The sequence below is a fragment of the Sporobolomyces salmoneus genome, assembly GCF_050403485.1.
Source record: "Sporobolomyces salmoneus JCM6883 DNA, S_salmoneus_JCM6883_v1_ctg11, whole genome shotgun sequence".
In the NCBI taxonomy this organism is placed as follows: Eukaryota; Fungi; Basidiomycota; class Microbotryomycetes; order Sporidiobolales; family Sporidiobolaceae; genus Sporobolomyces; species Sporobolomyces salmoneus.
Window position 1 is genome coordinate 44535 of NW_027481152.1, and position 13761 is coordinate 58295.

Consider the following 13761-nt stretch of genomic DNA (forward strand, 5'->3'; position numbering starts at 1 on the left):
ACCGTTCACCTCCTCCATCATGACTACGGAATTACCCACGAAAGCGAAATATGTCCGACTAGGATCATCAGGTCTCAAGGTCTCGCTCGTAAGCAACTCATCCTCTTCCACTTTCCCCCCTCTCTCACGATCCGATCTCACCTCGGCTTACCCTCTCTCGTCCGCTTGACAGCCCATCCTCGGTTGTATGAGCTATGGCGACAAGCGATGGGCGTAAGTATCGCTCTTTCCCTTCGCTATTCGCTTCGTCTCTTGCTCCTCCGCGGCTCAAACTCTCGCTTCTTATCGCTCGTAGCAACTGGGTCATCGAAGGTGACGAGGCCGTGGAGCACCTCAAGGAAGCGTGGGACATGGGAATCAACAGTTTCGACACGGCAAACGTATACAGCAACGGCGAATCTGAAGTCCTTCTTGGTAAATTCCTCAACAAGTACAACATCCCTCGTCAAAAGGTCGTCATTCTCACCAAGGTGTTCATGACCGTTCCTGACGACCCGAACACGCACCCTTCGAGCCTTGGAGATCCCGATCAAGCCGGATACGTCAATCAGCATGGACTCTCGCGCAAACACATTCTCGAATCGATTGACGCCTCTCTCGAAAGGCTAGGAGTCGATTACGTCGATGTACTACAATGTCATCGATTCGATCCTGATACCCCTATTTCGGAAACTATGGACGCACTCGATTACGTCGTCAAATCTGGCAAAGCTCGTTACATCGGAATGAGTTCGTGCTGGGCTTACCAGTTTGCCGCGATGCAAGAGTACGCGAGGAGTAAGAACCAAACTACTTTCGTCTCCATGCAAGGTGAGAACGTTTTCGCTCTTTCGCAGAAATCTATCGGATTTCTGACTTTGTTCTTTTCCGACAGATTTCTTCTGCCCCGTCTACCGTGAAGAGCAACGCGAAATGATCCCTTCCTGCAAGCTTTCCGGAGTAGGAGTCATCCCTTGGTCGCCGCTCGCTCGAGGATACGTTAGTAGGCCGCATCGGGAACAGGAGAATACGAATCGAGCAAAGTCAGATCCCAACTTTGCGAAATTTGTTGGGTTGGGAGACGAGGTCGAGGAAGCACCCCTCAAGAAGATCAACGAGGCGTGAGTCATCTCTCTTCAGCCTCGAAGGTATCTTGCTGACCACGACCGGTTCAGTATCGAGGAAATCGCGAAATCTCGAAACGTCTCAATGGCTCAAGTCGCTCTCGCATGGGTAATCGCTCAACCGGGTATCTCTTCCCCCATCGTCGGATCGACCCGAAAGGAGGCGATCAAAGAACTCGTCCAAGCGTCACACCTCGAATTGACGGAGGACGAGTTGAAGAAGATCAGTGAACCCTACAAACCCCGAAACGTGCTCGGTCACTCCTAGATCTGCTTGCGCTTTCGTCAAAGAGTATAGAGCAATAGTCAATGTGAATAATCCAATACTTCTGTGAGCTGTTCAACCGAATCTGAAGGCTGCGATCGCGCTCGGACTCGTACAAGAGACCAAAGAGTGATCGCTCGCGCATCGCTTCCGCGGTGACTCGAGGTGAAGATGTTGCTCTCGGCTCGACCCTCACGAAAGAGCATGAGCAGACACTGTAATTTGCAAGCGAGATTTGACTTCAAAAAGAAAACTATTCGAGATTCAAGCGATGACCTTTCTTTCCAATCGTCCCCTTTTGACTCCGTAGTGTTCCTCAGATTCCTCATTCATCCTCCGACTCGTGAGCATCGTCCCCGTCGTTCTCGACTTCCGAGTTCGAGTTCACAACATTTCCTCCTACCCCTCCCTCTTCGTCTTCTTCGGTTTCGGGTTCAGCTTCGTTCTCATCGTCATCACTTTCGTTGTCGTCGGAGATTCGAGAGTTGGCTTGATCGTCGGTATCGTCAGGACAGTACTCGATTTCGATTCGTTCTCCTGCGCCAATTTTGCGAGCCGAAAGTCCGCGGCGCAAGATCTCGTAGAGCTGTTGAAACAGCAGGTTCAGTGTCGAGTACTGTTCGTAGTCACAATAAACGAAAGGCGAGGACTGACCAGCTCGGTCCAACTGAGATGAATTCTGAGCTTGCGTATCGACTTCCTTGGATCGTTCGTCCAAATGAAATGATCACCGAGGGCGTCTAGTGCAGGAACGTCGATTTGTTCCGCTTTGAGTCCGGCTGCTGCAGCGAGTGCTTGGAAGATGGCTATGTGTCGAGGGCTGATCAAGTATTGAAGACTGTAGGAACCTTGATAGAAGGGACGGGTCGTAATGTAGGGCCAAGGACCGATCGCGATTGTGTATGTTCCGCTTCCGGTGGGAGTGTGGTGAACGAACAGGGATGTTGAACGACTGAAGAACGATGAACCAAAGGTCTCTTCGGGATAGTCGGCAGGATCTTTCGAGAGGGAAGACGTTGACGAGAGACCTCGATTCGCGGCGAGGATGTAGCGAATGGCTTCGATTCGATTTTGTTCGACAAAAGTGTCGAGTTCCTCGAAGAGCTTTGAACGGTTCTTTCGCCAGATCTCGTCGTTGACGACCGCACCTTCATCGTGCCAGAGAGCTTTGATCGATTTGAGCCGGGCAAACTGATCGAAGGAAGGGAAGACATCCCATTCGTCTTTGTCGAACTCGAGGTCATCGTAATAAGGGCGAAGAAGAGCTTTTCGATCGTTTTGAGCTTTTCTTTTCTCGTTTTCAGCAGCGTCCTTGTCGATGGCGTTGCGAATTTGGGAGCGGAAGTTCGACCAAGCTATGACAGTTCGGTTCCATCGTCATCGAGCATAACAGCGAAGAGAGAGGGAAGAGAGTTTCACCTTCGGGGTCCTCTTCAATCGAGACTTTGGGTTTGCCGTCGCGAGGGTTCATCCAGCCAATGCGAGCGGTCTCTTCGCTGTTCCATCCATGTTCGTTCTCCAGACATTGCCTCAACCTACTCGGAACCAAAGACGTCAGCGGCAACAGTGCAAGCGATCTGGAGAAGACGCACAATTCGCAACTTTTTCTCTGTGCCTCATACTGTGCCGTGCGAGCTTTGTCACTTTCTTCCTTCAAGCGTTTGCGATTCGCAATGATTGCGCGAGTAGTCTGTCGACGGCAACGACGCGGTCAGTTCCCGACCAATAGCTCGAACGATTCGGGTTTTCGACGCACTTCTTGCTCCTGTTTGACCCATTCTTGTCTCTCTTTGACGAAGTTCTCAACGTGATTCGCTTCGAATGATTGTACGTTGACATTCGATCGGCGAGAGCGAGTAGAAGATCCCTTCGATGAAACGCTTTGAAGTAGCGAAACTGCGATATCGTCTTGTTCTTCGAGTTCCTTGAGTTGCTCGTCAATAATTGCGAGGTCCGAGACGAGGTACTTGACTGTGAGCAGCCATGATAGGAATCAGTCGTCGATCCGAGTGAGAGCGACGGAAAAGACGCACAAGGACGAGGATTGTCGAAAAGAAAGGTCGTTCCCTCTAGGCGCAGAGATGGGGATCAGAATTTGCAGAGATGGTGATACTCTGAACATGAATAGACATACCGTCAACGAATCTCACGCATTGAGTCGCCTTTCCGTGAAGACCAGGCCAAGCTTTCTTGAGTCCCTTCGACGAAATCGTGCTGTTCAAACACGAAAGTCAGGTTCATGCGTCGAACGTGACGAGCTATTGAAGTTTACTTACTGTTCTTTGCTACACTTCCAGCAGGTGCGAACACGGAGGAAGATCCAGCCTTCAGACCTGACCGCTCGACCCTCGCAGAACTGGAATCGAAAGGTTGGTCCGTCAGCAAATCGTCCCTTCTTATGCATACGAGAGTCAGACTAACCTGACACTTGTACGAGTACTCGAATAGAGCGAAATCGATCTCCGAGAGACCGTCCGGGAGAGGGAAACCGAGTTTTCGACGAAGAGACGACCAAATCGAGCGAGCACCGCGAGAAAGGAGGATGTTTCGGAGAACAGTGTTGATTTTAGCAAGTGACAAGAGATCTTTACCCTCGAGGTGAGAGCAGACCTAGAGACGTGAATCCGGGTGAGAAGATGAGGGTCGAATGCGAAGATTTGGATTCGACTCACTTCAACGAAGAGATCGAATGGGAGATCGAGCAAGAGTTTCGAGTCATAGGTAGGTTCATCAGGTTCTGGAGTAGCTGTCGATTGTCGATCCACCTTGCGAGCATTCGTTCGACGCTTCTTCTTCGAGTTTCCTCGAGCTTGCGAATCGGGTTGAATGCGAGAGGGAGATAAGTCAGCCTTAGAGCCCTCGGAACACTCGGGATACAGCAGATAGGACTCACGAATGGTACCAAACGTGTCTCCTACTTTCCTCGACTTGTTCTTGTTGTTGTTGAGCTGTTCCGATGCCTTCATCTTGTCGAGTTCCCTTTCCTCCTCATCCAGATCCACGTCGCTGTCTACCTCTGCGTAGTTGATCTTCTTCTTGCGTGTCAACGGCAACGAGTACGTGGAGGGAAGGGGTTCGTGCGAGACGACACAAAGTGGGGGAGAGAGGAGAAGAGAAGAGAGACGAAGAGGAAATCTTCGTCGCGACTTGTCGTCAAACGGGTCCGCGCGAGAGCGTTTCACTCTGCTAGCACAATAGGATTTGGTACATTCGAGTGGAGGTCTAACACGAGAAAGCGAGACAAGAGGTGAAACAAGAAAGATATAGAAAGAGCTCAAAAGTCAAATCTCGCGACGAGCTCGGTGATCCCACCGCACGCACGCTCTCGCCTGGTCGATGGAGCAATGTCCTCGTTACGAACTCCTCTATGCGGCAAGAAGAAGACTCGACAACTCTGTTCGATTGCATATCGTTTCCGAAGCTAGACCCGATCGCACAGTCATGCCGGAGGTGGTCAGCACACGCTCGAGCGCAGAGAAGAGAGCCTGATACGACTCACCTAGAACGTCTACTAGCGGCACGGCCTGGTCTTCGCCGGTGGACATCTTGAGCTCGCGCTCAGCCGTCACCTCGCCGACTAAATTTGTTTATTCTCGATGCTCCATGAATCCCTGCCTGATGAAGCACCGACCCCTACAGTAGACATGGACAGTGAAGTGAGTAGCCGTAAACTTACAAGACAGAGAGACCAACAGTAGGAGGGCTCACCGGAAGAAGCGTACAAGGTCGAGGTCGAATGCGACGAGACGTCAAGGTAAGGCTCCGCCTCGCCTGCATCAATAGCAGACTGTAGCTACTACCGATCGAGAGTCTACCCCAGTCCTACTCTGGACCAGCTCTCATCGATCTTTGAGCCAACTCGGGGCAAATTCTGGATCGAAGCGGAGTCTTTCGAGTGGGAATCGATCGATCAACTGCGAGATGACCGACCTCGTTACCACATGAGTACTGTGCGGAGTATAACGTGTGACGATCAAGAGGCACTCACCTGAATATCACCGATTCTCTCCTTTTCCTTCTTCGGTTTCCCCAGTCTCTCCTTGTTCCCCTTCGACTCGAGATCGCTGACCCAGTCTTCAGCGGGAGGTAGGAATGATCGATACTCGAGTAGAGCACTTTCGAGCGTCCAGTTCGTCAGGAGTCGGAGGATCGCAGAGATGAGGGAAGGAAGGATTCGACCTTTGTTGTCGTGAATCAAGACTAAAGAAGACGAGGAACAGAGGCTTATCAGTATCTCGCGATGGGTTCCGCAACTCATATGTGAGGGGTTGGAGCTCACTCGGGAGATTTCGGGAGTCTGTAAACGAAAATTCGAGTTAGTTGAATCGAGGAGAGGGAAGCGGGCTGCGCAGAGACGCACCTAGGATCCTTTCTAGTGCCTCGGCAACTAGATCTGCGTCCACCTCCACCGTCGGATCCTTGCTCACGTCGATTCGGATGTGGAAAATGTTTAATCCTCTCTCGTTTGCCCAATTGTACGTGTCGGAACTGCATCAACGAGGCTTCCTCAGTATGCCATATATCTTCTACTTTGTATTTGTGCGTACCGGTAGTCGTCAGTCGAGAGATACCTGGACGAGGGAGGGAGGAGGAGGTCAGCTGGAATAAGTTTGCGAGAAGAGAGTGACTAACATGATACTCTTGAGCGCGAGCGAGTCCAAGTATGGGAAATTATGTCTATTCGGATGTCCAGATCGAAAGACGCCTATCGAGTTGACAGAGGAGAGGTGAGCGCGATTCATAGATCAAGAACAAAGGGGCGGTGAGAACTGACCTGGGAGTACTGTTGAAAAGCATAGAGGGGGAAAGAGTACCTTCTCGAGGTGTTGAGCGGCTTTCACAGTTTCGATCAGGGTCGGCATCGTCTCAGGATAATGAATGAGTAGAAGTTGAAACTCTCATCTCTCTTCCTTTCTAATAACAAACTCCTCCTCCTCCTCCTCCTCTCCACTTCGAAACCTTTTCGACCCGGTCTGCCCCCTTACAGCTACTACGATGGATACGGTCCAGCCAGTCGAAGGACACTATCTGTGAGCTAATTCCCTTTCTCTCTCGCTCTGCTTCTCCGAGTCGCGTTCTGATCCTTGGTTTGTTAGGGTCGCTCCTCTTATACCTGAACTACTCGCCTGGGTCGAAGTCGATGGGGAACCTGTCAAGGTGTACGGCGCTGAAGTAACGGAAAATAAGGCCGTTGGGTACATCGAAGCGAAGGAAGGACAGCAATTCAAAGTTTGCTACCTTGACAACCGTACAATGCACTCGAGACCCAAAGACGACTATGCTATGCAATTGAGGATTGACGGCACCTAGTGAGAGGTCTCCTTGTATACAGAAACGTTCTTTTTCGCTGGGTGCTCACTTCTACCATTAATAGCACGGCTGGACAATTTACTCGTTCGGACCACTCGTCCTTCAGCAAAGGTGCATACAGCAAAGCTCGAATGAAGACCTTACCAGGACGTCAGGTGTCGGAGGTGTGTCACATCGCTCTAACCGAGGAAACCTTGCTGACTTTGCTGCACTTCTTGATCATGATCAGCGCGCCATGCAACCATTCTTTTTCAGCAAACTCCTCACGACCGACTCGGAAGATCTCGCCTGTAGCGACGAGAACTTAGTGAAGAATCTCGGAGCTCTACAATTGCGCTACCGGCGAGTGACGAAGATTCAAACATCCAGCGCAGTGTTTCACAAACCTGGAAAAGCTATCCTGATTCACGAACAGGCGAAAAAGGCCCAACTCTCACACCAGGCAAAGTTCGTTCTTGCTCTCTCGAGGCGTGAGCTCCGATCTGACCCACAGTTCGATCGAAAACAGTTTTGGAGAGGCAGTTCCGATTGAGCCCCTCTCCCGTACAACCTGCGACTTCTTCGACTCTAGCGAGTCACCCTTCTTCTCGATCGAGTTTCGCTACCGTTCCCGGCGTAGGTCTCTTCGAAACAAGCTCAGTAAACGAGGAGAAAATCGAATCTGACTTCTCGCTTCTCGCTCCCCTGTTAGAACTTCTTCAGCTCGACGACTGCATCCCTCGTAGGCCAATCTCACATTCAGAAGCCTCAGCAAGCCTCAAATTATCTTTCACTTGTAGATTCGCCGGCTCCTTCACCAGAACCTTCCCGCTCTCCCTCTCCCTCTCCGCCTATCTCTCCTGCGCCCGCCCAAGTTGGAGCTTCCGATCCCCGCATCGCTGTGACTTCGATATCGAATCCCTCAGACTCATCCGCTCAACTGTCTCAAAGTTCCCAAACTCAAGTCCCCGAGCATGCACGACTCGCCCGTCTTCAGGCGGAGCTCGAATCCCTCCGTCGTCAAGAGCGAATGGCCGCTCTTCGACGTCAAATCGAAGGTTTAGAAGCCGAACTGGGAGTGAGCGGTAATGCAGAAACGTCTTCTTCGATCCGCAAGATCAAAGCGGAAGCCACGGACGACCAAAGGGAAGCCAAGAGGGTGAAGCGAGAAGCCGAAGACGCGTCTCTTACGAGTTCGAGCTCCAATGCGAAAGGGAAGGGGAAGGGGAAGGAAAAGAAGAAACCTGAAGTGATCGAGCTCAGCGACTCGGACTGACTTCTGCTTTTAATTCACTTGGTCAGTCTCATTTGCGTTTTCTCCGTCACTCTAGCCATACTGACTGAAAACTCTAGCAGTAATTCTAAGGAATCTGTACACTAGTGACGGACCGAAACATACCTCAGCTTTTATACCTTTTCTTCGCAACTTTCGTCTGTTTCCTCGGCAGCTCCCCTTCTCGTCCTGTGGAATAGAATCCTGCCTTTTGTTCGACTAGCTTGCTCAACAGCTCAGAGGCAACAGAGAGCTCTGCTAAGCTTTCAGAGGATCCTGACATCGCCAAGGTCCGCCAGCTGTCAAACCTGACAGAAAGCGACGACAGCCGAAAGTTACGTGACTATCTCGAGCTATCTCGAGCAGCTTGTTGGTTCTCACTTTGTTCACATGTGAGTGGTCGCTAGAGCTCTGCCAGCTCCGTGTAGTCTCGCTTCTCTCGATACTGATTATGGAGCCTGACGAGAGCAAGAAAGAGGTTTGTTCCCTTCATTTTACTCGTTACATCTTACTCCGGAGAGTCTATCGCCGACTCTATAGCTCACTAACGAGTTTCTTACTCCTCTCTTCACCTGACCTTTGAGCAGCTTCCTTCGCGATTTTTTTGTACTGCTCGACCTGACTCGCCGAAAGTGCTGCAGCGGAATCGAACGATACGAGCTACGCAAAGAACGAGAACACGATCAGCACATGAACATTTCTGGCGAAAGTAAGGCAAGGGTAGCTCACCAGATTGCCGAGAGCGACGAGGGCACGGTAAATCACTTCGTTGTCCGAATCTTTGAGGAGCTGTAGAAATCGGTGACTCAAGACGTCAGTGACAGTTGCAGATTCGAAACGAAGTCCAGAAAGCCTACCTCGACCGCGACTTCGGCAAGAGGCTGTACCGCTTTCGAGTCGAGATTCTTCTGAGTCGCCAGTACCGAGAAGCTGTTCGCAACACGGCGAAGTCAGTCTCAGAATTCATGAGAGGAGTAGAACGCAGCAGAGAGAATCAGGACTCACTTGAGAACGACGGTAGCGAGCGCGACTTTGCCGTTCTTGTTCAAACCGTCAACTCCTCGGACTTTCAGCATTCCAACGATCTCTTCCGCCTCACTCTGCATCGTTGCCTTTCCGATGAAGGGGACGAATAGGTTGGCGAGTGCTCGTAAAGCGAGCATCGAATTCGTTTGCGGTTCTGAAGAATTCGTCGCCGACTGGAGGAGAAGGGGGAAAGATGCAGGAGTAGGAGAGGAAAGGGATATGAGTCGAACGAGATCGAGTCCTGGGAATCGAGAATCGATAGGCCACTCTAGGAGCTTGTCAGCGACGGCTGATTCCGATTCGCCCAGAGGAGCGCTTGATTGAGTAGGGTTGCCGAGGGAGACGAGGAGGTAGGCGATGAGCTTGTCGAGGCTCGATAGTTCTGTTGTCGAAAGGGCAAGAGACGAGGTAGAAGGGGAAGCGGCGATTTGATCGTTGAGTTGCGAAAGTTTCGAGCGGAGGGCGGGTAAATTGGCTTGAGTGAAGTTGAGGAATGTTCGCTAAGAAATGAGACGAGTCAGCTAGTGCTAATGAGCTCCACGACGAGAGATCTACTCACGTGAGGTAGAATACCGTTAGAGGCTCGAACAGGAGCGGAAGAAGGTGTTGGGGCTGAGCGTCCTCCGCCTGTAAACATGACGAAAAGTCAATTCGATGTTCCGCAGGGAGACTGACTTTGAAAGAGTACTGACCAGTGTAGGGATCTCCAGAGAACCCTGACGAAGCGTTTCCTCCTCCTTGACCACTACCACCTGCTCCTCCCGCGCCTCGATAACTGCTCGCACCGGTGTAGGGGTCTACGTTATCCGTCGGTCCGAGTTTGACACCTCCCGTGTTCTTCTCGATAAAGTCGGCGATTTGATCGATGTAACCAATCGGTAGTTCGTTCGCGAAGAGGAACCGTTGAGCGGCCGAATACGGGTTCTCATTGACGTTGTAGGGTAATTTGAGCATAGGAGAACCTCCTCCGAGATCTATGTCGAAGACGTAATCGTATTCTCTTCCTTCGTAGAGCTGTTTCCTTGACGATCCGACCGCGTCCGTGACTTCACCGACTTTTTGCCAAGTTCCAGCAGCCGCCGACCACTACTCACGAAGGAACATGAGCTTGTATCGTCGTGATACAGGGTCAACAAAGATCAGCTCACCTGATACGCCTCGACGACTCCCGCATCAGTTTTGACTACTTTGACATCTCCTTCCTTCTTTCCGGGCTGAGTGAGTGCATCGATACCGGGAATGTCACTCTTCTTGAGGTCTCCGACTTGCGAGCTATTTTGAAAGGAGAACGAACCTCGGTCAATCGCATGACACTTGCGGAGAGACAGCGAGATCAAAAGCTTACGTGTTCAAAGCAGTCTTTGCGACTTGTTCCTCGTAAGCCTATCAGACATGAATTCGAGTGATGTCAGCAGTAGCTCTTTCTCAGTCAGAAGGAGAAGGAGGAAACGAACGGATAATTCCTCTTCGCTAGCGACTCGCTCCTCGCTCTTCGTGAAAACCCTGATGAGACCGTCTGACGCTCCAGCTGCGATGTCTCCGTTCGCGAGTACCGTCACACACCATACTGTAGAATCGTAGGTTGGTGAGCTTCCGGAAGTAGCGAAAGATGAGGAAAGTAGTAAAACGAACCTGATACTGCGGGAACGACAATCGTTTGTTCGCATTCCCCATCACTCGCTGTCCAGGAATTCATCTCGACATCAGTCATTTGCATAGAAAAGTGTCGAAGAAACCTTGGACGGACCTCTCCAAACTCGAACGGTTCGATCTTCTCCTCCACTCACGAGTCCACCTCCCAACGAGTCGGGAATCGGAGTAAGCGAATAGACGAAAGAGTCGTGTCCGTTTAGAATCTTGACGCATTCTCCGCTTTGAAGAGACCAGAGACGGATGGTGCTAATTGAGGAGAAAACCGATCAGTATGCCGGCCTTGATCATCGACAGGACGAGCTGCTGTCGCGCATAAGACTTGAACTTACCCATCGTTACTTCCACTCGCAAAGAGATCTCCTCCTTCTCCACCTCCAGCAGATTTGTCAACTTTTGCGAGAGCTCGCACGGCCTGCGTGTGACCTCTGAGCGTCTTTTGAAGTTTGTCTCCTTTGTACAATCGAATCAAGTTGTCGGCAGCACCTATCACCATCATGGTCAAGGGCAGGAAAGAGTCAGCTCAAGATAGCTTGAAAGGAAGGGTAAGAGAGACAGAATGTACCGGTCAAAACGAGATCCTCCTCGCCTTCGAGGGCCAAGACTGCCCACACACTTTGTTCGTGACCTTCGAGAGTATGAGCGAGCTTGAAATCTTTCCAAACTTTTGCGGTTCTGAGCGAGGATTGCGAAAGACGGTCAGTCCCGTTTTAGCTCGAAGACGCGTAGACCGATTTTCTTCGCAACTCACTTGTCCCAGCTTCCAGTGACGATAGTTCTACCATCCTCGCTAACGTGGAGAGCGCACACGTTCGCGTCGTGTCCGATCAGGGTGTGACTAGGGGCGAGAGAAGAAGAAGTCGAAGGAATTTGAGCCGACGGTTCGGGCAGCGGCCACGCGTGAATCAGTTTGTCTTGTCCAGCGGTGAGTAAGAAACCTGTTGGTCAGAAGGAGGCGGTCACAAAGGGTAGATCAGCGCCGCGAGAGAGAGTTGCGAAATGGAAAGTCAACGAGAGTTTACCTGATTCTGTTCCCCCGGACGTGCTCGGTAGCCATTCTACAGCATTGACGAACCCTTCGTGACCCTGTGCACCTCCAAACGATAATCCTTCCGTCCAACCTCGTTCCCCACTTGAAACTTGAGCTCCTCCTCCTCCTGCGCCACTCTGTGCGGTCGTAGTCGAGAGCCAAGATCGTGCAGTACCATCCCTCGAAGAACTGAACAAGACTGGGTGCGTAGCAGAGTAGGGAGAGCTAGAGTTGGACGAGAGAGATGAAGATTGAATTGATCGGGGTGCGGTCGCGAGAGCTCGTACGTCTGCCCCGTGACCTGCTAGAGTTGCTGATAATTTGTATTGCTTGTCGGTCATGTCGATGAGCGATCGACAGGTGGTGAGAGGAAAGGGGAAGAGACAGTTTCTTCGTCGCGCTTCGTCATCGCTTGTAGCAAACTCTTTCGGTTCATTCGCGATAGTCTGGCGAAGATGTTCCGTCTAACTTCAAAGGATACGAGCAGAGACGAGCAGAGACGAAGAAAATCGCTCGAAAAGGTAGGGAGAATCGAAGGAATGAGTTTGCACAATTTACGAACACGAACAAAGGTACAGTGGTACTGCTATTGAATTCGGGCATCAACGGAAGGAGAATGGAGGGATCACCGGAATTGAGGAGAAAAAGATAAGAGCGACATGGTGGACTGGGAAGAACTGAAAAGGAAAAGAGGTCGGAAGGGTATGAGTCGAAAAGTTGCTCAAGAGTCGTCCATCGAGAGAATCTATTGATAGAACTTGAGGAGGTCCTCGACGTCTTCTTTCGAACCGAGGAAGACAGGAGTACGTTCGTGAATCCCTTTCGGTTGAACATCGAGAATTCGTTCACGACCAGTCGTCGCGAGTCCTCCAGCTTGTTCGATCAAGAACGCCATCGGGAAACCCTCGTACAGGATACGGAGCTTACCACTCTTCGACTTCTTGTCTTCCGGGTAACCGAAGATTCCTCCATAGAGAAGAGTTCGGTGAACGTCGGCAACCATCGATCCAATGTATCGAGCAGAGTAAGGTTTGCCATTCGCGGGGAATTTGATCGAGTCGAGGTACTTGGTCACGGGTTCGTGGAAGAAGAGGGCATTTCCTTCGTTGAACGAGTAGATTTTACCGCGATTCGGGATGCGAATGTTGGGGTGAGTGAGGATGAATTCTCCGATACCCTGAACCGAGACAAATCAAATCAGCCTGAGTCTCCAGGAAGAAATAACCGAAATAATACTCACGTTGTCCAGAGTATAACCGTTTACACCTTGACCCGTTGAGATGACCAAATTCGCTGAAGAACCGTACATGCAGTAACCAGCGACTTGGAGCTCAGATCCAGGTCGTAGGACATCCTCGAGGGTACCGGTCGATCCCTCAGCCTACGCGAGACATATCGATCAGCTCGAGAACGAATTCAGAGCAGAAAAAGGAGAAAGGAAACTGACAACTTTGTAAACTCCGAAAATCGTTCCAATGTTCACACCGGCTTCAATGTTGGAGGAACCATCGAGAGGATCGAATACGACACAGTATTTGCCTCGGTGTCCAGCGTCCATGAAGATGGGTTCCTCGTTCTCCTCTGAGACAAGAACTGCGGTTTTACCGGAAGCGCGAAGCGAGTTGATCATGATATCGTTTGACAAGATGTCGAGTTTCTTTTGATCTTCTCCTTGAACGTTCGATGAACCAGCAACTCCCATCCTACAGAACCCGAACGAGAATGAGATGAGATCGGGAGTTTGAACAGAGTGGGGGGAAGCAGAGAAAGCGAGTTTACTCACAAGTTGATGAGTCCGGCCCTTCGTACATTCGTCGAGATGAACTTGCAGGTCGTTTGGATAGCCGTGAGGAGAAGAGTGAGATCACCAGTTGCGAAGGAGTGAGTCTGTTGTTGAGAGAGGACGTGAGAAGTCAAAGTGACGATCTCTGCGCTAGGCATTTTCGAGTTGTCTTCGAGGCCGGTTCCAGACATGGTGATAGGCGGTTGTTCTGAGGTGGTGGTAGGGTTGGTGCGTTGACGTTTGAGTGGGGGTGGAGCTGCGTGCGAGTTGTTGGTCGAGTTCTGCTCAGCCGCGGGTTCAAAGATTTGAATCAATACGAGCGTCTGTAGACCGTGGAAATGA

The 13761-nt window shown here is 51.0% G+C and overlaps 6 protein-coding genes across 6 annotated transcripts; 2 read left to right on the forward strand and 4 right to left on the reverse strand.

Annotated features, from left to right (window-relative positions):
- Positions 1-19: 19 nt before the first annotated feature.
- On the forward strand, positions 20-1371 carry JCM6883_002784 (aldo/keto reductase; the record flags this gene model as incomplete). Its single annotated transcript, XM_076630576.1, has 5 exons — positions 20-88; positions 173-213; positions 296-810; positions 875-1100; positions 1155-1371. 5 exons carry the CDS (start codon positions 20-22, stop codon positions 1369-1371), a joined length of 1068 nt encoding a protein of 355 aa, XP_076489313.1.
- Positions 1372-1693: 322 nt separating this feature from the next.
- Positions 1694-4334, reverse strand: JCM6883_002785 (uncharacterized protein; the record flags this gene model as incomplete). Its single annotated transcript, XM_076630577.1, has 11 exons — positions 1694-1954; positions 2023-2723; positions 2788-2903; positions 2961-3058; positions 3125-3339; positions 3402-3437; positions 3503-3582; positions 3645-3724; positions 3790-3978; positions 4041-4177; positions 4262-4334. The coding sequence occupies 11 exons, from the start codon at positions 4332-4334 to the stop codon at positions 1694-1696; spliced, it is 1986 nt and encodes a 661-aa protein (XP_076489314.1).
- Positions 4335-5207: 873 nt separating this feature from the next.
- On the reverse strand, positions 5208-6230 carry JCM6883_002786 (uncharacterized protein; the record flags this gene model as incomplete). The annotated part of the gene is made up of 7 exons (XM_076630578.1): positions 5208-5282; positions 5357-5568; positions 5648-5665; positions 5729-5856; positions 5916-5939; positions 6001-6073; positions 6143-6230. The coding sequence occupies 7 exons, from the start codon at positions 6228-6230 to the stop codon at positions 5208-5210; spliced, it is 618 nt and encodes a 205-aa protein (XP_076489315.1).
- Positions 6231-6363: 133 nt separating this feature from the next.
- JCM6883_002787 (uncharacterized protein) lies at positions 6364-7933 on the forward strand (the record flags this gene model as incomplete). The annotated part of the gene is made up of 7 exons (XM_076630579.1): positions 6364-6398; positions 6465-6677; positions 6743-6842; positions 6908-7125; positions 7187-7293; positions 7370-7399; positions 7458-7933. The coding sequence occupies 7 exons, from the start codon at positions 6364-6366 to the stop codon at positions 7931-7933; spliced, it is 1179 nt and encodes a 392-aa protein (XP_076489316.1).
- Positions 7934-8464: 531 nt separating this feature from the next.
- Positions 8465-11977, reverse strand: JCM6883_002788 (WD repeat PLAP family protein; the record flags this gene model as incomplete). The annotated part of the gene is made up of 15 exons (XM_076630580.1): positions 8465-8590; positions 8660-8719; positions 8788-8860; positions 8936-9456; positions 9516-9583; positions 9649-10042; positions 10105-10228; positions 10302-10339; positions 10411-10523; positions 10589-10636; positions 10704-10855; positions 10939-11092; positions 11172-11281; positions 11358-11544; positions 11629-11977. 15 exons carry the CDS (start codon positions 11975-11977, stop codon positions 8465-8467), a joined length of 2517 nt encoding a protein of 838 aa, XP_076489317.1.
- Positions 11978-12381: 404 nt separating this feature from the next.
- FBP1 (fructose 1,6-bisphosphate 1-phosphatase) lies at positions 12382-13610 on the reverse strand (the record flags this gene model as incomplete). The annotated part of the gene is made up of 4 exons (XM_076630581.1): positions 12382-12813; positions 12877-13017; positions 13084-13339; positions 13420-13610. 4 exons carry the CDS (start codon positions 13608-13610, stop codon positions 12382-12384), a joined length of 1020 nt encoding a protein of 339 aa, XP_076489318.1.
- Positions 13611-13761: the final 151 nt, after the last annotated feature.